Source organism: Chelonoidis abingdonii, chromosome 2, assembly GCF_003597395.2.
Source record: "Chelonoidis abingdonii isolate Lonesome George chromosome 2, CheloAbing_2.0, whole genome shotgun sequence".
In the NCBI taxonomy this organism is placed as follows: Eukaryota; Metazoa; Chordata; order Testudines; family Testudinidae; genus Chelonoidis; species Chelonoidis abingdonii.
This window is the reverse complement of record NC_133770.1, coordinates 95,687,346-95,711,726: the sequence shown is the minus strand read 5'-3', so window position 1 is coordinate 95,711,726 and position 24,381 is coordinate 95,687,346. Positions and strand designations below refer to the sequence as shown.

General features: G+C 41.0%; 1 protein-coding gene across 1 annotated transcript in view; it reads left to right on the top strand.

Annotated features, from left to right (window-relative positions):
* Positions 1-24,381, top strand: part of ELMO1 (engulfment and cell motility 1) — a 472,781-nt gene that overhangs the window by 294,389 nt on the left and 154,011 nt on the right. Inside the window, exon 16 of the mRNA XM_032785439.2 lies at positions 23,212-23,348. Within this exon, the coding sequence (XP_032641330.1) occupies positions 23,212-23,348 (137 nt within the window). The remainder of the gene's footprint in view (positions 1-23,211; positions 23,349-24,381) is intronic.

Here is a 24,381-nt window from a genome sequence, read left to right as displayed (position 1 = left end):
ACAGCTTGTTACAGCACTCCTGTCTAGAGGGGAATTGAACCTTATTTTTTTTGTTATGGGGTTGATCTAACAAAGGCTTTCTTCCCCCAGACATGGCATATTGGCCATTTTGAAACCATCTTTTCTAACTTCTCCATCTATGAAGGATGAAGGATATTGCAGCTTTTCTCAATGAGGCATTTAACACTGTCCATTTTATTTTGTTTTGAAATGTTGTTTTAAGTTTTGTCAGCAGTCTGAGAGGCAGGTTTTTCTTATTTCTAAATCTTTTTTTTAAAGGTTTCGGTAGTTGCAACTTACATATACAGGTTACTCATACAGCTGATTAGTTTCATTCAAGTGAGATTTGAAGAACTCCTTGCAGATGGAGTGATTTTCTGCTTTTTCCAGAATGTGATTAAATGCATTAACCTAGTGCTTTAAATTTAAAAAAAAAAGAAAGAAAAAAGAAAGAAAAAAACAAAAACAGGGCAATATACAATAGCTTCCTTACAACATTTCTTTCAAGGCTTGTCTGCGATAACACTTTTTACATAGACAAGATGTCCTGTGCTGAATTTTGAGAACTAATTTGAATTGAAATCCAGGGACAATGAAAACTCTGGTCTGAGAGGAGTTTCATTTTCCATGTTTGAAATTGCCAAATGTCTGCTTAGCAAGGGTAGAGAATTTCTAAGCAGCTTAACTCCCATTTCAAATAAAGCTAAGATCTGATAAAGAGAATTTTGAGCTGAAGGCTCCTGACTTTTATTTCATTTAGCTTTTGAGGACTCATTTTTTCCCCTCTCTTTGCCATTATTTTATGATCCTCATAAATCCAGTTGTTTTCCTGGAGTGAGTGATAAAAGGTTTGAAAAATAAGACCCACAAGGAAAAATAAAGAAAACTTGGCATGACCAGGGTGGAGCAAAGACAGCAGAACAGAACATAAGAACAGTTATACTGGGTCAGACCAAAGATCCATCCTGTCTTCCAACAGTGGCCAATGTCAGGTGCCCCATGTCAGGTGCCCCACAAGGAGTGAACAGAACAGGTAATCAAGTGATCCATCTCCTGTTGCCCATTCCCAACTTCCGGCAAACAGAGTCTAGGAACACCATCCCTGCCCATTCTAGCTAATACCCATTGATGGAGCTATACTCCATCAACATATCTACTTCTTTTTTGAACCCTGTTATAGTCTTAATCTTCACAAAAGCCTCTGGCAAAGAGTTCGACGGGTTGACTGTGTGTTGTGTGAAGAAATACTTCCTTTTGTTTGTTTTAAACCTGCTGCCTATTAATTTCCTTTGGTGCCCCCTAGTTCTTGTGTTATGAGAAGGAGTAAATAACACTTCCTTATTTACTTTCTCCACACCAGTCATGATTTATAGATCTCTATCATATCCCCTCTTAGTCACCTCTTTTCTAAGCTGGAAAGTCCCAATTTTATTTATCTTTCCTCACACAGAAGCTCTTCCATACCCCTGATCACTTTTGTTGCCCTTTTCTGAACCTCTTCCAATTCCAATATATCTTTTTTGAGATGGGGGACTACATCTGCATGCAGTTTTCAAGATGTGGACATACCATGTATTTATATAGTGACACTATGATATTTTCTGTCGTATTATCTAGTCCTTTTTTAATGATTCCCAACATTCTGTTCACTTTTTTGACTGCCGCAGCACATTGAGTGGATGTTTTCAGAGACCTATCCACATTTACTTCGAGATCTCTTTCTTGAATGGTAACAACTAATTTAGTTCCCATCATTGTATATGTACAGTTGGAATTATGTTTTCCAATGTGCATTACTTTGCATTTATCAACACTGAATTTCATCTGCCATTTTGTTGCCCAGCCACCTAGTTTTGTGAGATCCCTTTGTAGCTCTTTGCAGTCTGTTTTGGACTGAACTATCTTGACTGGTTTTGTATCATCTGCAAATTTTGCCACCTCTCTGTTTACCCCTTTTTCCAGATCATTTATGAATATATTGACTAGTACTGGTCCCAGTACAGACATAAATGTCTACAGACCCATAAGGGAATGTTATAACAATGACTGGGAACACTTAGTTCTTCTAGGCAACAAAGACAAAACAGATCATGGGCTTAAGGTGCAACAGAGAAAGTATAAGTCAGATGTCAGAAGAAAACTTTGAGACTAGTTAAGCAATGGAACAAGCTGACAGGATATTGTAGAATTGCCATAACTGTAGTTATTGTAGGATAGACTAGTCACCTGTATGTTAAGAATGACTTTAGAATAATGAAATTGTTCCTGCTGCATTGCAAAACATGAACCAGATCTCTGGTTCTCCAGTTCTTTCATTCTCCGGAATTCTCTTTTCACTCTCCTCTCCCAACTTCCCAAACATTCACTGGCTTGTTCTCCAAGATGTTTAATTCTTTCAGACCACTAGGAGAGAGTCTGTGAACAGTGGCACTAGATTATTCACTCAACTTCCTTACAACCAAAATGATTCTGCAATTGTAATGAATTAGATATGCTAATATTCACCAGTATATGAAGCAGGACTCATTTAGAAATTCTTGCTCTCTAAAATGCTTCTTAAGCAGTAGATATGTATTTCTCAGATTAAAATATATTTTTTCTTTTAATTGTTGCAGTAAGATGACTGAAATGTTGCTTTAATGTTGTAACCTATAAAGAAGGCAAATACAATGAAGTAGAGGAATATTGCAGCCTAATTAAACATTTCTATAGTATCAGCTTTGACTACAGTAGCTTTACCTATCCCATAACATCCACAGGCAGCAAGAGGCTGAGTTTGCTCTAATGAATGAAGTAAAAAACACTGGCAAAGGGATTTGTGAACTAAATGTGCCGTGTGGAAATCTGCAGTTAAAAAGCCTCTGTGGCAGTTAAACCTGTTGCCTAATTAGCTTGATTTTCTACAACCCTTTCAGGAGATTAGAATTGACATCTGAAGAGTTAATGCTCTTCTAATGTTGTTGTTTGCAAAGCCCTTTGAAGATGTAAAGCACTACATAAGTAGTTAATATGATGATGATGATGATCTCAAGGATGATGACAGTCCAAACATGCTAACTGTATGCAGAGGATTTAGTTTAAATATTTTGCAGGAGGTTTGATCTCTATCCCATCACCATTCTCCTGCTTTGTGAGTAGAAATTTTGAATCAGGTATATGTTCAAGTGTCTGCTTCAGCAGTGTGTATTTTGTTCTGCCACCCTGGCTTTTAACGAAAAATACCATCTACAGATTAAGACCATTTGTGGCAAAATTCAGTTTAGGCCATTGTAATTTTCCAAAGTCTACTGAGCAAATTATAACTCAGATGCAGTTGTGGAGTCTAGATTAGGGCTTTTTATGTCTGGGAGACATGGATTCTAAGTCTGACAGGGTTGACAAGAAAATGTAAGGTTTGACTTTCCATCCTAATCACTAGTTCACAGTGGTCATAATCTCATAATTTAGCCTCACAGTGGCCCTGGAACATACTCCAGGGTAGACTTTTTAATGCATTGATAGCCAAGTCAAGTCCAAGTTGCAGAAACTATCAGAAGCCTGCATCCCAAGAAAGGGGAAAAAATTCATAGGTAGGAGTTGTAGACCAACCTGGATGAGCAAGCATCTCAGAGAAGTGATTAAGAAAAAGCAGAAAGCCTGCAAGGAGTGGAAGATGGGAGGGATTAGTAAGGAAAGCTACCTTATTGAGATCAGAACATGTAGGGATAAAGTGGGAAAGGCCAAAAGCCATGTAGAGTTGGACCTTGCAAAGGGAATTAAATCCAATAGTAAAAGGTTCTAGAGCCATATAAATAGGAAGAAAACAAAGAAAGAAGAAGTGGGACCACTAAACACTGAGGATAATCTAGGCATGGCCCAATATCTAAACAAATACTTTGCCTCAGTCTTTAATGAGGCTAATGGGAGCTTAGGGATAATGGTAGGATGACAAATGGGAATGAGGATATGGAGGTGGATATTACCACATCCGAGGTAGAAGCCAAACTTGAACAGTTTAATGGGACAAAATCGGGGGGCCCAGATAATCTTCATCCAAGAATATTAAAGGAACTGGCACATTAAATTGTAAACCCATTAGCAAGAATTTTTAATGAATCAGTAAACTCAGGGGTTGTACCGTATGACTGGAGAATTGCTAACATAGTTCCTATCTTTAAGAAAGAAAAAAACCATGATCCAGGTAACTACAGGCCTGTTAGTATGCAAGGTCTTGGAAAAAATTTTGAAGAAAAAAGTAGTTAAAATACAACATGGTTTTACAAAAGGTAGATTGTGCCAAACCAACCTTATGTCCTTCTTTGAGAAGGTAACAGATTTTTTAGACAAAGGAAAAGCAGTGGATCTAATTTACCTCGATTTCAGTAAGGCATTTGATACAGTTCCACATGGGGAATTATTAGTTAATTGGAAAAGATGGGGATCAATATGAAAATTGAAAGGTGGATAAGGAACTGGTTAAAGGGGAGACTACAATGGGTCATACTGAAAGGTGAACTGTCAGGCTGGAAGGAGGTTACTAGTGGAGTTCCTCAGGGATCAGTTTTGGGACAATCTTATTTAATCTTTTTATTACTGACCTTGGCACAAAAAGTGGGAATGTGCTAATAAAGTTTGCGGATGACACAAAGCTGGGAGGTATTGCTAACACAGAGAAGGACCAGGATATCATACAGGAAGATCTGGATGACCTTGTAAACTGGAGTAATAGTAATAGGATGAAATTTAATAGTGAAAAGTGCAAGGTCATGCATTTAGGGATTAATAACAAGAATTTTTGTTATAAATTGGGGACGCATCAGTTGGAAGTAACAGAGGAGGAGAAGGACCTCGGAGTATTGGTTGATCACAGGATGACTATGAGCTGCCAATGTGATATGGCCGTTAAAAAAGCTAATGCAGTTTTAGATGCATCAGGCGAGGTATTTCCAGTAAAGATAAGGAGGTGTTAGTACCATTATACAAGGCACTGGTGAGACCTCATCTGGAATACTGTGTGCAGTTCTGGTCTCCCATGTTTAAGAAGGATGAATTCAAACTGGAACAGGTACAGAGAAGGGCTACTAGGATGATCCGGAATGGAAAACCTGTCTTATGAAAGGAGACTCAAAGAGCTTGGCTTGTTTAGCCTAACCAAAGAGAGGCTGAGGGGAGATATGATGATCTCTTTATAAATATATCAGAGGATAAATATCAGGGAGGGAGAGGAATTATTTAAGCTTAGTACCAATGTGGACACAAGAACAAATGGATATAAACTGGACACTAGGAAGTTTAGACTTGAAATTAGATGAAGGTTTCTAACCATTAGAGGAGTGAAGTTCTGGAACAGCCTTCCAAGGGAGTAGTGGGGGCAAAAGACATATCTGGCTTCAAGACTAAGCTTGATAAGTTTATGGAGGGGATGATGGTATGATGGGATAGCCTAATTTTGGCAATTAATTGATCTTTAATTATTAGCAGGTAAATATGCCCAATGGTCTGTGATGGGATGTTAGATGGGGTGGGATCTGAGGTCTTACTGCAGAGAATTCTTTCCTGGGTGCTGGCTGGTGAGTCTTGCCCACATGCTCAGGGTTTAACTGATTGCAATATTTGCGGTCGGGAAGGAATTTTCCTCCAGGGCAGATTTATAGAGGCCCTGGAGGTTTTCACCTTCCTCTGCAGCATGGGGCATGGGTCACTTGCTGGAGGATTCTCTGTACCTTGAGGTCTTTAAACCATGATTTGAGGACTTCAGTGACTCAGACATAGGGATTTGTTACAGGAGGGGGTGGGTGAGATTCTGTGGACTGCAATGTGCAGGAGGTCAGACTAGATGATCATAATGGTCCCTTCTGACCTTAAAGTCTATGAGTCTATAAAAGAATGGGGAATCTTGCAGAGGATTTGCCCATTCCAACATCTAACCAGTCACAGGAGGTTTTTCTTTCAGAGTATACAAGGGGGAAAAAATCCATTTAGAAAAAAGGTATTTTCAAGATAACACTTCTTGTGGTGAAGGGTGAGAAGGAGGGAAAGAAAAATTAAGATGGTGTTAAATTTACTCTTCTTGAGCAGAGTGTCTATATTATCTGGCAATGGCACTACGCACATTTTCAAAGAGATATGGTGTAGTGAGTGGAAGCAGATTTTCTGCTTGTTGAGCAAGCACTGTTGTTTGAGCACAGCTCAGAACCATATTTGACTTTAGACATTGAAAATCCACATATGCTTTAGCATGAGACTGGTGGGAGATTTCCCCAAACTAAACATTAGAAGGCTTACGTTACTATAGTAATATTCATTTTCTTTTCTCTACTTCACATTCTATTATCCTGTTGACATTTTGACAATATCTGGGGGATGATTCAACCCAATGAGAGTACCTGTGCTTGGGCAGCTTTAAAACTACCCTAGGAGCCTTTCTGGTGAGAGCTACTTTAGGTTTATACCGAATCATCTCCAAGATGTGCTGGCCACGTTCCCATACACTTGTGGGGCTTCTCTGGCTGACTCTAAGCAGACACATTGTTAATATCCCCAGACTGGGGGCCTTACCCCTGCTGGCCTATCACAGGGCTTAATCGAGGGACATGTGTTTTGTGTGATGTGTGCCAACACCAATACCATAGAAATATGAAGGATTTATGGCTGTGGGTTCCATATAGTAAGAGACTTTGTATCGAATTCACTGTAACTGTTTTTAGAGAGGTGACTGAATAATTTTAGGGCAGGAGTTCTCAAACTGGGGGTTGGGACCGCTCCAGGGGTCACCAGGTATTACATGGAAGGGGTCGCGAGTTGTCAGTCTCCACTCCAAACCCCACTTTGCCTCCAGCATTTATAATGGTGTTAAATATATTAAAAAGCGTGTTTAATTTATAAAGGGGTTCGCACTCAGAGGCAAACCCCTGTGTGAAAGGGGTTACCAAGAAAAAAGTTTGAGAACTTCTGTTTTAGGGAAAGGATGCACCTGTTCTTCTCCTTCCTGGCATGATGGCTTGTTTGGTATCTTCTCCAGCTGCTCATTTGTTTTTCCTGCTTGTGATTCTCCTGCAGTTGCTTGCTTGTAAAATGACTTTTTTTTTTTATCAGTTTGTTGTTTTCACTGGTTATTTTATGCAATGACCGTTTCTGTTTTACACTGTCTTTTTTCAGTATGTTCGTTTTAGCTGGGATTTTATGTAGAGGGTGGAAGATACTGGTTAACTGGACTTAAAAAACTCTGCAGAATTCCCATCTAATTCTGTGCAGCATTTATAAGAATAATTCTTGTGTTGCTGGTTGATATCCACAGTTTCCTTTAGGATTCACTTACAGGTGGCCAGCCTATTTTTGGCAGAATTCATTACTGTCCCTCTCTCAGGGGTCAAAGCATGATTTGAAATGATACTCAGAATGTCTTCATGGTGAAGTATCTTACAGAAGGACTTTGGAGAGTCATGGTTTGTGACCTGTGGTGGAATCTAAATAATGTAATCATAAAAAAAATGGGTAATTACGCATAACTGGATAAACTGTTCAATAAGAGTGCCTTCAAAAGGGGAAGAAGCAGACTGGTGCTATCTAGAGCAATCAGATTTTCAAAGTGAAAAATCAGCACTTCTATTCGGGGATGAAGTGGTATTGGGGGCACATAGGGGACAGTTTTGGTGTTCGTCAAGGAGGTTTACAAAGGAAGGTGAGAAGGAAAAAGGTTACCCACTGCTTACTGTTCTTGGTCATGCAATCCTCCCACCCCCAGTCTTCCGAGAGTGCTCTGTGTCTGTATATGTGTAAATAGTAAATAGAAAATGTACTAGTAGATAGCACTTAAAAATAGGTAGCATTGTTTATGGGTTTTGGAGGACCAGTAAAGGTGGTGATGGTTTACTGAAAATGGTTTCCTTTGTGCAACTCTTTTATGAAAGCACATTACACCCACTTGATTCCTTCACTTTCACAGTCATCCAGTGGATTTGTCCCTACAGCTGATAGAGGGCTTGTTCCCTTAAAGGATGTGGAAAGAGGGGAGGTTGCTAGAAAGGGGGTAGGTATCAACATGTGATAAACCTGATAAGGTGATTTCCTTGGTGTATGTATGCATGCTCAGCCAGCCCTTTGTCAATTCTGCCCCCTATTCTGGCAAGCAGCAATTTCAGGTGGCCAGTCCATGAGTGCAGTTTGTGGGAACTGGATAGTATCCCCTTAAATAATTTGTGAGCCCTCTGTTAGCCACTAGAATCCTGCCAAGAGCAGCAGTGTTTCTGTGTTAGCTAGGCCTTGCATGTTGTATGTGCTTGTTAAACAAAGCGAGGTGGACCCCACGGCAACTCCTTCATATTACATATGTTATGGAAAGAACGGAAGACACAATAATGAGGTTCACGCAAACTGTAGAAAGAAAACTGTAATTTGTAAAACTGACAGTGACATTGGGACATGCCTCAAAAACAAGGGATGTTCTTGATTTGCAGGCACACAGGTAGGGTGACCAGATAGTAAGTGTGAAAAATCGGAGTGGCGGGTGGACGGTAATAGGAGCCTATATGAGAAAAAGCCTCCACAATAGGCACTGTCCCTATAAAATCAGGACATCTGGTCACCCTACACATGGTGATATCAAAATAAATAAAACCCAACCCCCACCTTAATCTGTATGTATACTTTAACCCTAATTTGGGCATAGACATTGTCGTGATCAGTCCTTCAGTCTCCCTCTAAAATCTGTTGCAGAGTAGTCTAGTGACAAAGTCACCACCAGAACTCATCCGGCCAATCTCTTTCCTGAAATGTTGGCCATCCTAACTTTTAATCTCCTTCTGCTTAAGTGTACAAAACTTGTCAAGTTACCTTGTACATTAATAGTTATACCCTTCCCCCATCTCCAATGTCAGCATTTCTGCAGAGAGTGGCCAGTGCCAGGTGAAGCTTCCCCTAGTGGAGGCTAGCTCCCTGTCCCGTCTCTTCTGCCCACACTCCATCTCCACTCTGCAGGGGTTGTGGGGTGAGGAGGAACACAGTGAGTAGCAGGTGTGGGGGAGGGTCTAGTGGGGGTAGGGGATGAGAAGAGGAGGGACACGGTGGGAGGTGGGGGTCTCGCGGAGGTAGGGGGTGGACTATAGGAGAGGAGGAACTCACCACGCAGCAGCAGGTGGTGGGAGCCTTGGGAAGGGGGTGGAGTAGGGCAGGTAAGAGGCGGAGTGCAGGCGGGGTCACCACAGCCCTGGCGTCTGGTGGCAGGGCGGTGGTGGCTGCTTCAGGGGAGACTTAGCCTCCCCTGGCCTATTATACCCACAGCCCATGGCAGAGAGTACGTCTGACAACAATTTTTCCTCATCGTATTCAGTATTTTAGCCATGTCAGTCCTAGGATATTAGAGAGACAAGGTGAGTGAGGTAATATCTACTATTGAACCAACTTCTGTTGTTGAGAGAGACAAGCTTTCGAGCTTACACAGAGCTCTTCACAGCCAGATTAATTGCAAACAAAAATTGCAGTATAAAGACATGGGGCCATATTCTCAGCATGTGTAAATCTGCATACTTTATTGACTTCAGCTAAGCTACACCAATTTACACCAGCTGAGGAACTGTCACAGGGGACTTAGTGTTGCACAAGCACTTTGCTCCAAGCAAGTAACTTTTTGCAAAGGGAAAAAGAGCAAATCAAACTCCTCAGGTGGTTTCTTCCACTAATTGGTTGTGGTCATTCCATGTTTTTATTCAGGGTACTGAAAATGATGTTAGGACAGGAGATATTTGGAGGTTTGAATGTTCTTAATGACAGACTTTCATCTTGACAGGACAAAGCAACTCAAAGTCCTTACTTGTCATTCTTATTTCCAGGCTCTTAAAAGTCTCTCCATTTCATAGAAGAGTGTGACTAATCTGAATGAAATCCTCCCTCATCCCTGAAAACAAAACTTGGTTTCCCACATTGGATTTTAAAACTGCATTTGTTATTTATAAGTGTTTTTCATTCCGGGAGTACTGTGGGGGTGGAGAGGGGAACTGAGTACTTTCCTGGTTGATCTCTATGATGTGCTGTGACACAATACAGAGGCACATACAGCATTATTCATTTCCAGTGCCTCTTATTTCATCACAAACAAAACTATAAATATTTCTTTTGGAGTTAAGGGGAAGCCTTATCAACATGACATTGGTTCTTTGTGTCACCGGTTTGATTTTTCTGATCACATGTGAGTTTTTAGTATTCACAGTGATCTTAATTTCTTTGCTCATAGGATTTTTTTCTTTTGCTGCCTGTAATTTTGAACTAGAACGTTAAGTCTTCAATTCCATTGCAAATATGATTGGTTCAGCTAATTCTAAACATTTACTGATCTCTGTAAAATGAGTTCTCCTTACCAAGCAAGCTTAATTTTCTGGACTCTTCTGGTTTCCTGCATTTCTTTCAGTTCTGTTTTGAGCTTGGGAAAGCAGGGAAACTGCAGGGATTTCACCCTTTGATCTCCTAGTAACAGAGAGATGACAGATGTCAGTGCTAGTTGTTTTAAGTCTATCAGTAGTCTTGATACTGTTGATCACAAGGTTATGTTGGTTTGATTTTGACCTTTGTTGATCGTGTCACCTTCATTTTGGTGGGGTAGATGGGCTTACTCTTGTGATGGTTTCTTTCTAAGCAGGGGCGGCTCTAGCTTTTTTGCCACCCCGAGCACGGCAGGCAGCCTGCCTTCGGTGGCACGCCTGTGGGAGATCCACTGGTCCCGCGGCTTTGCCGCACCCACCGCCGAATTGCCACTGAATGGCTGGGACCGGTGGACCTCCTGCAGGCATGCCACTGAAGGCTGCCTGACTGCCGGCCTCGCAGGGACTGTTAGGCTGCCCCATGCACACGCTTAGAGCGCTGGGGCCTGGAGCCACCGCTGTTTCTAAGCTGTCAGAGAGGGAGATTTTGAACAATCATTCATCTGCTTTAAATCCTTCGGGGGCACAGTTCTAGTCTGCCACCACCCATCCTCAAGGTGCATGTTAAGCTGCTTGGGAGAACTAGTGAGGTGATGTGGGCTATCATGCAGCTCAGTGTGTCACTTATGGCAAAATGAAGGTGCACAGCATTTTTGTTTTTCATTGCCTGGATGAAATTTAATCCTAACCCAGACAAAATGAAGGTGATGTTTATGGCTGAAGAAGGGCTACGTGCTGGAGGGGTATATACTGCCCATTCATTTTCTCTGTAACTCCTCTAATCAGAAATACCATTGATTCAAAGAAATGTCTGTGTGAAATGTTTGGGGAGGAGTGTGAGTTTGCCATTTTGCGGCACGCTAGTTATTTTAGACCCATTCTAGTACAGCTAAACACTTTTTAGCCAATGCAAACTAGTAATTGGACACCTATTGTACCCCAGGTTTTTCTGAGTAATTTTGGTACAGTTTGTGGTGCAAATATTATGTATGGTATTGGAGAGAAGGCTCAGTTTATCCCATGGAGTATCTTCTGTTTAACCATTTCCAAAATAAGTGTGTAGGTAACTTTAGTGCTAGTAGAAATGAGTCACCACTAGCACTGTCTTAAGCCAACCATAATGCAAGGGGGGCACAAGCTTCTGCACACAGATCTGTGTACTAATCTCCTAGCTATTTTGGTTCTAGAGTCTAGAATCAAATGACATTCGTACTTATTTTTGGTGGTGTTTTGGAGTCCACCCAGATAATAAAGCTTCTGTCACAGCCTACCCTGTAACCTTGGGGGCCATTGTGTGGTGCAGCTTTTGTTCAGATCCCTGACACCACTTAGGCTGCCCACAAGCACAAGGTCTCACCCTGTTTCTCACCAGCCCAGTTATTCTTTTCAGTGTGACACAAACTGCCTTCCAGTCCTGAGTCTCCCCAAACGTGTCCTCCCCAAATTCTTAATTATCAGACACCAAGGCCATACTCCTCTGGATCGTCGCTCCCCGAAGGCATGAAACCAGCCTCCCAGATACCAGCTAACCCATTTCACATGGCTTGCACACAAAGACCTTCTTGGGATGAAAATAAACAAAAAGCTTTTTTGATAGAAAAAAACACAGATTCACAGATGAAACTGTCAGGGAAAGCAGACGTATACAGGTTACACAGCAGATAATTATAGTTAGTTACCTAATGCCTTAAAATAGTTTCCCATAATACCTCATAGCTATTGGAGGGATCCACCATTAATGGACAGCCTTTTGCCCCAAAACTGGGCCCTGAGTTCTGAATAAAAAAATCCTCAGTTACAAGCCTGCTTTTAGAAGGCTTTTTCCTCCCCCCTGCCCCTCATAGGCAGGACTGATGCTAGAGTTTTTCATGCCCTAGGCGCACGGCCATTTCGCGCCACTCCCGCGGCTCCGGTGGAGCTGCCGCAGCCATTTCTGCGGAGGGTCCGTTGGTCCGCAACTCTGGTGGAGCTGCCGCAGCCATGCCTGCGGGAGGTCTACCGGAGCCGCGCGGGACCAGCGGACCCTCCGCAGGCACAACTGCGGCAGGTCCACCGGAGCCGCCTGCCGCCCGCCCCCCAAGCAAGATGCCACCCCCTGAAAATCCTAGGCAATTGCCTAGTTCGCCTCAATGGAAGCGCTGGCCCTGCTCATAGGGTATGTCTACACTGCAGTTAGACGCCCATGGCATGCCAGTGCCAACTGACTTGGGCTTGCACAGGCTTGGGCTAAGGGACTGTTTAATTGCAGTGTACTCAAGATAGTTGAGTCCAAATAAGACTGTGAAGAGTTATAAAATGATCCCTCAAAACTGGGTGACTGGGCAACAAAATGGCAGATGAAATTCGTTGTTGATAAATGCAAAATAATGCACAGTGGAAAACATAATCCCAACTATACCTATAAAATGATGGGGTCTAAATTAGCTTTTACCACTCAAGAAAGAGCTCTTGGATCATTGTGGATAGTTCTCTGAAAACATCTGTTCAATGTGCACAGCAATCATAAACGTGAACAATGTTGGAAACCATTAGGAAAGGGATGGATAATAAGACAGACAATAACATAGTGCTGCTATACAAAGCCACAATACACCCGAATCTTGAATAGTGCATGCAGTCCTGGTCACCCCATCTCAAAAAATGTGTATTAGAATTAGCAATGGTACAAAGAAGGACAAAGAAAATAATTAAGGACATGAAACAGCTTCCATATGAGGAAAGATTAAATGGACTGGGATTTTTCAACTTGGAAAGGTGGGGTATGATAGAGATCTATAAAAGCATGAATGATGTGGAGAAAACGAACAAGGAGGTGTTATTTACCCCTTCACTTAATATAAGAACCAGGGGTCACATACTGAAATAAACAGGTAGCAGGTTTAAAACAAATGTAAGGAAGTACTTTTTCACTCCATTGCCAGAGGATGTTGTGAATGCCAAAACTATAACAGGTTAAAAAAAGAATTAGATATGTTCACGGAGGATAAATCTATCAATGGCTATTAGCCAAGATAGTCAGGGATGTAACCCTATGCTCTGGCTCTCCCTAGCCTCTGATTGCCAGAAGCTGGGAGTGGATGATGGGATAGATCCCTCAATGATTGCCTGTTCTGTTCATTCCCTCTGAAGCACCTGGCATTGGCGACTGTCATAAGACAGGATACTGGGCTAGAAGGACCATTGGTCTAACTCAGTATGGCTGTTCTTAGATAGTGTAGTTGTTCAGGCTCCGGCCTGCAGCCAGAGCTCTGGAACCCTTCCACCTTGCAGAGTCCTAGAGCCTTGGCTCCAGGCAGAGCCTGATTGTCTATACCACAATTAAACAGCCCCTTAACCTGAGCCCCGTGACCCTAAGTAAGCTGCCATGGGCCAGCCTCCAGTTTTTACCCTTAGTCCATGGTGACTTATGGTTATTCAGAATGGGAAATTTCTCTCTTGACTTGATAGCCCAGATGTTCTTTTCCTTTTCAGTTGTCTCAATGTATTTCTAGTTGTCTCTTATGGTCCATCATTGTCTCTTCCTGGGCTGGACAATGGATAGTTACTTGAACCTGGTTTTGTGTAAACTCTTGTTTTGGGAGGTGCCCCCTACTCCTGCCACCTGCTTGACAGCTCACCACCCAGCTGAGCGCAGTTTTCTACATGCTGGAATATATAAATTCATAACCACAGGCTATATACATTTCTCATAATGACCGTCAAGTTCAGAACATTGCAAGCTTTCATAAAGGACCATACTCAATATATTTTTATAGTACAATGACATAATAGCAATAAGTTGGTTTAACTGCTTGTTTTGGGGGTTTAAACCTTCTGTTCTCTGCTGGTGGTGTCTGGACTCTGATTGAGAATTTGAAACAATGGGCCAAATTCATTGCTGATGTAAAACAGTGCATCTCTGCGGACACCAATGAAATGGTATCTTCTTACATCAGCTGTGAACTTGGCCTCAGGTCTATAGCGTTGAAAGCTAGTTCCTTGAGCAATCTTATTCTTTTTGCTTCGTACCACACAGAAAAAAACCTCAGCAAATTATTTCTTGACTTGGACTTAACAAAAGCAGCTGATCTGTCTATAATATTTTCTGCTCTGTGTTTTGAGGCTGAAATGTTATTATCTTATGCGGTAAATTTCTAAGAAAAAGTTCAGTAGCTTCTGTTTTAATAGTGCTTGAGTCTTCTAAGCAGATTATTTAATGGAAAGAAAATTACCCAATTGGCAGCAATATTACTACTTCATTATTGCATTGCTCTTGTAGCCGTGTCACAATGACCTTTCCTTGCCTTAAATTACGTTGTTTTCCTATCGTCTGGTAGAAATGTAGCAAAAGATTTACTTCAAAATTGCTGCTTGTAGACTGTAGGGAACGGCATTGTAGATATCCTGACAAATTGCAATATTTCTGCCATATTAGGCACACTTCTATTATGGGTAAAAATGGTCATGACAGTAGTTATTTTTGCTGTATCTCATCTTCAAGGAGAAGCAAAAACTACCATAGTCCCTTCTCTTGAGAGGACTAATGAGACTTAGTTGCTCCTCATTAGTTGCTCCTTAGTTGTTCTTTTATTATTGGAAAATATTATTTAGAAAATCACGTGGAGTGTATATTGTATATGTTGCCCACACTACAACTCTCAACCATGGATCTTGCAGAACTTGGCAAATGACAATTAAGCTCACAACGCCCTTGTGCAGTTAAAGTATTATCTCCATTTTATTAATTGAGAAACTAAGAGAAGTCATTAAGGAGTTGGCTACATTTGGGGTAATATGCTATATGGAGTGTAATTTCTAAAGCACACTAATGTGTTGCTGTCATAAACAGATGGTTAAGGGTTAATGTCTCTTTTACCTGTAAAGGGTTAAGAAGCTCAGTAAACCTGGCTGACACCTGACCAGAGGACCAATGGGGGGACAAGATACTTTCAGATCTTGGTGGAGGGAAGTCTTTGTTTGTGTTGTTTGTTTTGTTGGTTGTTCGCTCTTGGGGCTAAGAGGGACCAGACGTACACCCAGACTTTCCCAATCTTTCTGAATCAGTTTTTCATGTTTCAAAATTGTAAGTATAGCCAGGCAAGGCGGATTAGGCTTATGATTGTTTTCTTTCAATTTGTGAATGTTTTTCCTTTTGCTGGAAGGATTTTTACCTCAGTTTGCTGTAACTTTGAATCTCAGGCTGGGGGTGGGGGGAGTCCCTCTAGTCTATATGAATCTGACTACCCTGTAAAGCATTTTCCCTCCTGATTTTACAGAGATAATTTTTACCTTTTCTTTCTTTAATTAAAAGCTTTCTTTTTAAGAACCAGATTGATTTTTCCTTGTTTTAGAATCCAAAGAGTCTAAACTCACCAGGGATTGGTGGGGGGAAAAGGAAGGGGAGATGGTTAATTCCTCATTTGTTTAAGATCCAAGGAGTTTGGATCGGTGTGAAGCTTCCCAAGGCAACCCAGGGAGGGAAAAGTCTGGAGGCGGGGGAAAGGAGCGGGATGGTTTATTTCTCCTTGTTTTAAGACCCAAGGGGTTTGGGTCTTGGGTTCCCCAGGGAAGGTTTTAGGGGAACAGAAGTGTGCCAAACACTATATTTTTGGCTGGTGGCAGTGTACCAAATTTAAGCTAGTAATTAAGCTTAAAAGTGATCATGCAGATCCCCACTTTTTGGACGCTAAAGTTCAAAGTGGGGGAAAAAACCTTGACAGTTGCACATTAATTGGTCCATGCAGAGCATGCTAATGCACAGTAAAGGTTCCCTAGTGCATGTTAACATAATGCTGTTTTAAATAGCACTATGTTAAAGTAGTTTACACAGACCAATTAACGTGCAGCACATTAGTGCACTTTAGAAGTCACATCCCTCTAAAGCACATTACCTCGCCATGTAGACAAGCCCTGAAAGAAGTTAAAATGTCATGCCCAACATGAGGCAATGTCATGGTAGCACAGTTGGACTAGATTCTATAGGTCCTAGTCATTTTCTAACCACTGTACAAATCTGTAGCATGTGGATAATGATACTTATCTCCTATAAACATTTTGAGATCTATGGATGACAAACATATTATAAGAGTTAAGTATTGATTGATTGTTGAGACTTCTCTTAAACAAGTTATCCAGCACCAGCTCTTCAATCATTTCAACATCATGGAGGAAAGTTCAGTGTATTTTTCAGATATACCTGATGAGTTCTTTGGAATGAGCAGAGAATGACTTATTATAAAAGGTATCTCTCTCTCCCCTTTTAAGTGAGAGAACATTAATGTCAAGTGATCCTATTTATGTGGTTGAGTGAATCATTTATTTGATTAATTTAGCTTCTCTCCCTCTGCTCTTGGAATATCTGCAATCATATAGCAGTTTTATCAAATTTATTCATTACCCAAATGTTCTCAATAAAATGTTCAGATTTTATTTTGTGGACTGATTGTGCATATTGCCATCCAAGTTGAGTTTTTACATGTGATTAATCACATTGTATTATTTTCCAGTGACTTTATAATCCTTAACATCAAGAGAAGAGCTTGAAGAAGCTCTCTGGCTTTGAATCTTTCAGGGGGATAGCAGTGCAGGAAGTGGTTGCAGATAAATTGAAGTATGACATTTTTCAACCTTTTATTTTGTGGCTCTCACGTATTTTGTCTAAGGTACTGTGACAATTACCAAGGGTGCAATCTGGACTGATGAACAGCTGTGTCCCCTCAGTTCTTCAACCTGTTGTGCCTTTTACACTGCTTTGTTATGAGAGCTACCACTCCTGATCTGCTCTCACACAGCCACTCAGTTATATTGTATGAATGCTATAACAGCCACTCATGAATTACACTGTAGAACAACACCGGCAAATTCCCAGTCCCAGACTCTCCCTCAAAAATGTGCATTTTGTACTGCCCAGCTCTCTCTCAGACAATACAAGCTTTTATAAAGTCTGTCATTTTATTAATACAAAATGATATGTACAAATCCTGCTTCCCAAAGGAGCTTCCCAAACACTTCAATCCAAACAAACTGTTTAGATAAAAACCATAAAACAAGTTTAACTACAAAAGGTAGATTTTAAGTGATTACAAGTAATGAGGCACAAAAGTCAGAATTGGTTACAAGAAAATAAAAGTAAAACACAACTAATGCCAAGTTAACAAGCTAGCATGAATTCAAAGCTAAGTGTCTCTCACCACATGTTTCAGCAGGCTTACTGGCTGAATCTCTTTCAGTTAGGATCCCTCCTCCAGTCCAATGCTGCTGCTTTGTTCTTGAAGTGTTGTCAATACCATGAATAGAGAGAAAGGGACAGATCATTTGGGGCATCTGCTCCCCATTCTTATAGCTCTTTCTCTTCCTCACGAATCATCTCCAGCTGAGGCTCAGGAGATGGAAAGACTATGGGGATGGGATCCCACAGCTGTTTCTTTGTCAAGATTTAGATTTTCCCCACATACTCTTTCCTGCCAAAGAATGGCCCCTAAACCAGGTGATGGTCCATTCAATTTTGTTGACATCTGGCTGAGGCATTGGCTAGTCTTTTGTCTCTGAGGTACTGGTTTATGGCTGCTCCCTCAGACTTGGAACATATCTTAGTAATACCATACAGAGGAATCTTATAACTGTACATGTCATATTGCCACAGATATTTTACCAGGACAATAATAATTAACAAATTATGAGTTTTCAAATGATACCTCACAAGGCATACTTTGTACAAAATGTATCATAGTCTTGTAAAAGAGGTGAACGTAGGGGTACAGACTGTCACAGATTCCTAGTAAAATTAGGCATGCACAATTTATTTCTTGGATGCAGAATTTAATTTTCACTCTCCCTACAATTACCATAGCGATGGAATGTGAATGTGGTCCTAGCTGTTACAAGTGTCTAACTTGTTTAATTGTCTCTGTGCAAGGACTTTGTGAGGGATTTTGAGATATCTATTCTCATGCAGTGCGTTGAATGTGTAAATTTAAGATTAGTGTATGGCAAGTGTTTGTGTGAGATAAAGCTACCACTGAAATTTTCACAGAAATCAAGCACAGAAGGTGTATGAGCACAACTGAAGTGAAATAGTTTTTAATTTTTCACAAATATTCATGGACCTTTCCCCTTCCCCCCACTCTGCTACTTATTACACTAAAGGAATACTGCACGCTTCATGATTATTCATTTTCTTTGATCTTGTTGATTTTTATAGCTCCGCTAGAAGATGGACTATCTTACTTATTTAGTCCATAATATATGCAGTATGGTCAAGATTTTCATAAGTAAATAGCAGTTTTGGGCTTTCAAAAGGGGCCAGATTATCTGAAAGTTCTTAGCAAGTATGAAAGTGCTAACTGCCTTCTGAAAAAACAGATGTCCCAGACTGGACATCCAAAATCATGAGCTGATTTTGAAAATAATGGCCTATATGTTTCTCGTTTTTAAAGCTCATTGTTCCTGTAATAATAGTAGTAGTAATATTAATATCTAGCTTTTATATCGCGTTTTTCATTTGTAGATCTCAAAAGTACAAAGGAGGTGACTATCATTATCCCTATTTTACAGTGGGGAAGCTGAGGCACAGGGCTGTGGGGGGGTGTGTGTGAGTGAGTTGCCCACGGTCCATCAGCAAGCCGGCAGCAGCACCAGGAATAGAACCTTGGTCTTCTGAGTGTAAATCCAGTGCCCTATCATTAGGACCTGCTGCTCTGTCAGTGCCTGCTTCTTTCTTTGTTTCTCTTTCTATTACTTTTCCAGTATTGCTAAAAACAATAATAATTAAAAACTTCTGTTGGTCCCCCCACCCCCCGCACCCCCAAGGTGAAGAGGTGCTGGGAATTTTTTGAAGAGAGAAGAAGAGGGCAATTTTTTCCCCAAAAACCTGTATGTTTATGTGGTAGCCATATAACTTACATTTATCTGTGCAATACCAGTATCACCTTCTGCTCAACTAGTGGCCTAAGATTTATGCTTGTGAGTTGTGTAAAGCTGACACCCCAGCCAGTTGGACTGGCTCACTCATCCTTTCCAGGAACTGTCTTGGATGCAGAACTTCTTGCAATCTATACCCACTTTGAAATTTAAATCTGTAGCGTTCTCCACATCAGACATTTATCAGAACATACTGTAAACACTGTCATTCCAAGAGCAGGCTGATGTGAACATTCACAGATCAACCTATTCTTAGCGCCATCAGGAAAAACCCTGCCCTGATTTTATTTCTTTCTCTGATGAGAAGAAGGTTCCAGAAATGAGAAGGGGAGGGAGAAACAAGTGAATTTTTTTTTAATTTTCCTGTTGTTGTTTTCTTCCCAGAGAGGGGCAACAAAAGGTGTAACAACAAATCTATTTAAAATATGAGTAATCTGGGGAGCTGAATGTCCTTTAAAATAGACAGCCAACAAGTACTTAGATGAACCTCTGAAAAAGCAGGCATAAAAATATTGCCTTGCAGAAATTAGCTATGTTTTCTCAGGTGCCATTTCTGATCAGTACATTAACTGCACATCCTTTCCTGAAGTCACACTCAGAGAGGAACTAGAAGTTTGAAGGACTACATGAATCGCATACGGTGGCACACAAAGCTCCAGCTCAGAGAAATAGGCATAAGAATTTTGCTCGGAAAAGAGAATTAACAAATTCTTAGCCTGATTTATACAGAACAGATTTTCCTTCTGATTTGTCTTTCAAAGGAGGTCTCAAAGAAACATTATAAGGCATGATGATAATATTAACATTCAACAAAGATAAGTAACCATGATGATTTAAGTCCCTGAGCTGTAGCCATTTGTGTGTTTTTATTTAATAATAAATTTGGCTAGTTCCTGTTAGTAGAAATGTGTTTGACAGTGCTGTGCCTAGGGTCAGGAATATTACAAGTAGGCTCCATGCAAGGTTCCCCAAATTGGTCTGACAATGAACCTCAGTTTTAACTTGCCACTTAGAGCTGTGCAAAATATTTACATAGTAATACTGACCACTCTCTAAATTTGCCCACTCCTCAGAGAGAAAAGATGGCCTTGTGGTGAAGACATTCAACCAGGGACTCAAGATATGGGTAAAGTTTCCACTTCTACCGCAAACACCCTGTTCTGTGACTTTGACCAACGCACATAATCTCTCTGTACCTCAGTTCTCTATCTGTGCAGTGGAGATATAATATTGCTTTTCTCTCATCCATGGTCTGTCTTGTCCATTTAGGTTTAAAGCTCTTTGGAGTATGGATTCTTTTTTACTGTGCGCTTATACAGCATTTAGCAAAACGAGCTGTGATTTGGTTGGAGCCTTCAGACACTACCAAATATTAATAATAATATTCAAGGCTCTTCCATGAAACCGGACAGTTTTACATTCATTTTCTAGACAAATAAAAGTGTCACTGAAGTTCAGCATGGAATTTTTTCTACCATATGGATGTCTATGGAAATTTTGAGGTACCTCTGCACAATGCAATTCTGAATTTTGAGTCTGGTTAGTTGGGATTAGCCTGGTTTGAGACATATTAGCACTGATCTTCTGATTGATTTAAGTTGTCCCATTTGGATTGAGAGGAGTTATTTCTACTCTTTCTCTAGGTTGAAAAGATGTAGGAAAGTTACAGTCTGTTGACTAGTTAGAAAAACATAGGCCTCCCCCCATTTTTTTTTTAATACAATCAAAATAAGAATACAGCTTGGTACTTCTTATTCTGAGGAGCATGCCTGGGAATTGATGATCAAGTTTCTGCAAATTGATACATTTTGCATTAATTTTGATTTATTGGTGTATTTATTTTTAAACAAGAAGGAACTGTGATTAGCCTGGGCTCTGAGAAGGAGTCAAGAGAGGCAAGCATACCTCTTGGTTACTGCCTTGTTTCGTGGTCCGATTTATGCAGCCAAGGCACTGACTGCATTCTTCTGCCTGACATTATTTTATTTCGCTTCAGCGTTATAATATTTTATGACTTAAGGACAAGCACGCTCTGAGAAGCTGTTCTGTTGTGCCACTGCCATTATTACAGGCTGAAGGCCTGATAATTGAAAATGCTGGGCACTCGTGACTCCAGTTGAAATGAAGGGAAGCTCAAGGTGCTCTCAAAAACAGACCGCTGGCATTTTACATTTTTAAGGGATTGAGGCCTTACTCAGAAATTGAGCTGCTGCCTTGACCAATTCCCCCTTGACTATACAGCCTTGGAAATGAATGGATTTCAGTTGATTAGAATGAGACCTGAACTCCTAAATTAACTCTGACCCAAGCTCTATAGTCAAGAAATTGATCAGATTTTAATCTGCAATTACAATTAAACCTCATGTGTGCGATTAAGCATCAGAGTTTTGCCTCCATAATTGTAATGTTGTACCTCAGGAAAGATCAGAGACCCTTTTGTTTTGAGGCACTATGTAATTCCGTGCACAATGTGCTCCTGTAGCAGCAGCAACTGCCATGGCAAAGGTAATTATACATACCGAATAGAAAGATTTTGAAAAGAGACATCACTCCTAAGGGGCTGTAGCAGGAGAGGAGCCAGGCTCAGGAGAAGAGGCATGTGTTCCTCATCATTGGGCATCTGTCAATCAGGTAGTTCTGTCTGGATACCCCCCAAAGAGTTTTCATGTCTAGTCTGGCAAATTTAATTGGGAGGAAGAGGTTACTAAGGATAGTGAGGCATGTGTGGGAACCCAGGTTGGGAAGCAGTTTGCCCAAAGGGTACACGATGTTACTGTTCTAGTAATATGTCACATAGGCTGCTTGTCTAACCACCACTGATTTGTTCCTGATGGTAGGTGAGGTTGCTGCTGTAAGAGTCTGTGAGTTGCAAATGAGGAAGTTTAGGAGGCTGTTGATGTGGAGGAAAGCTGAGGTTAATTGAGATGAAGGATGGATATATCAAGGATGGGCTCAGACTACCCTATAGTCTTTGTGATACTGGCCAGCAGCATGGTGAGAGAAACTGTGTCAATTGCAGCAGCGTATGTGGTAAAATGTCTTTTGGGGTAATTTGTCCACCAGTGGACAGATTTTCAAAAGTGCTCAACTCCCAGCAGTTTCCACTGCCCTCCGTTTTGCCCTCAGATTCTGAAAATCTGGCCATAGCTCAGTAAGTCCCACTGAAGAGAACAACCTCTTTGGGCAGAATATCTTTTCCTTTTTGTGTTTCACAGGCCTTCTCAACTCTCTTTTTTTTCTTATGTTTTAAAACGTATGCTTGACTTTAGGGTTGAAGAGAATTGCACAGAGAAAGTTTGTATTCAGTTGCTCCTTTAAAAAAAAAACTTTGTCAGTGTGTGGAACAGGGCTCCATTTAGCTGTTTATACAACTAAAATAAATGGAAACATATTAATCATCTCTACATTTTAACACAGAAAATCACTTTCTCTGATACCTCTTTGGCCTACTGCCATAGAAAACGGGAACTCATCGGCTACTGCTAGCGGAGCTTGTTCTTTGATCAGACATTGGTTTTCTATCCTACTGCTTTAGTTCAGTGTCGACTTCTCAGTCAGCATAGCTTTGGTGTACATATTGCTAACAGTGGGGTGGGTTCTTCTTTTGATGACTAGGGTTGAAGTTTTGTCTATGCCTTTCTTCATCCTAGCCTGCACAGTAAAGCTCCACACAAACAACTTGCTGAGAGACTGTCCAGAGAAGCAGCTAGTTGCCCTCTCCTGCAAAGAGGTTCTATACTGTCTTTCATTCACTTTTACATTGCAGACCAGGGCTGACTTTCCAATGTGGTGTGTTTACACCTCTATCCTGATTAGAAATACAGTTCCTGGGAATTACTGTATTTTCCAGATGTGGGTGTTTTTTTCTAGTTTGGGTCCTGCCTGTTAATAATTTTATTTTCCCCTTCTCTTATGTCTTTAGCCAGTGAGACCTGCAATGATTTCCACCCCATGTTCTTCACGCATGACAGATCATTTGAGGAGTTTTTCTGCATCTGCATCCAGCTGTTGAATAAGACTTGGAAGGAAATGAGGGCAACCTCTGAAGACTTCAACAAGGCAAGAGAGGGGAAATTAATTGACAGAGTTCTAAGACATGAATGTGTGCTCTTAACTGAGGCACAAGGGATTTATACATTCCTCTCCCAATTAGTTCTCTTGAGTTACTCCTGTGTAAATCCCTTGCATGTCAATGTTGAGAAATCAAAGAGCAGTGGATGGGAGGGTCTGTGGAGCCTTTCTGACCTTTTTCAGTTGTGTTACACTGCAGACTCTGAAGATAAATGCGATAAACCTCGCTTGAGGGGAAACTTTGCCTTTTTATATTGTTAATACCATTCTGAAGTGCTGCAGCCCTCAAGATTGTAAATAATGCAGGGAGAGTACAACAATGATAATTCTGTGTATCCTTTCATTTCATTTGGATGTCCTGAGTGCTGAAATGGTAAAATATTCAAGAGTGGATACCTGCTGCACCTTTAAGTGTTGTGCGTGTCAGCAGCTGCAGTTTGAAATAACAAAGTTTGCAGTGCTAAGACTTATTAGAAGAGATTTGAACACTGACGTCTGGAATTCTATATTCCAGCCAGACTTGCGAGCAGGTACCCTCATCCTTGCTGGCCCGTTTGACTGGCTCTTGATACCCTTGCCCAAGGCTGGGAACAGAGAAGTTGATGGAGAATGAATACTGGAGCCTCTAATAGCTCCAGTGTTCAATGCACAGAGTCTTGCTGGCATTAGACTTGGATGCTTCATGCCTAATGCCAAACTGAAATGTAGCTGAACGAGGGCTGGCTGCTCAAGTGAGGAAAAACAGTCTTCCCTAGGTGAAGTAGTGGTGGATCTTCAGGACACAGTGTGGACTGGCCATCTTTTAGATACAGATAGCTGCCAATGAGGACATATGCTCTGGCAAGAGGAGGAAGGAATGCCCATAAAAAAGCACAATGTTCTTGTGTGGGATTTTCTTAATACACTTCTGTAGTTGACTGGCCAAGTATTTACTACCCAAAAATGCGTCGGCAAGACAATTCACTGGATAGTTTGAAAATTTCACTCGCAGGTATAAAGATGCCAATGCTTTTTAAGAGGT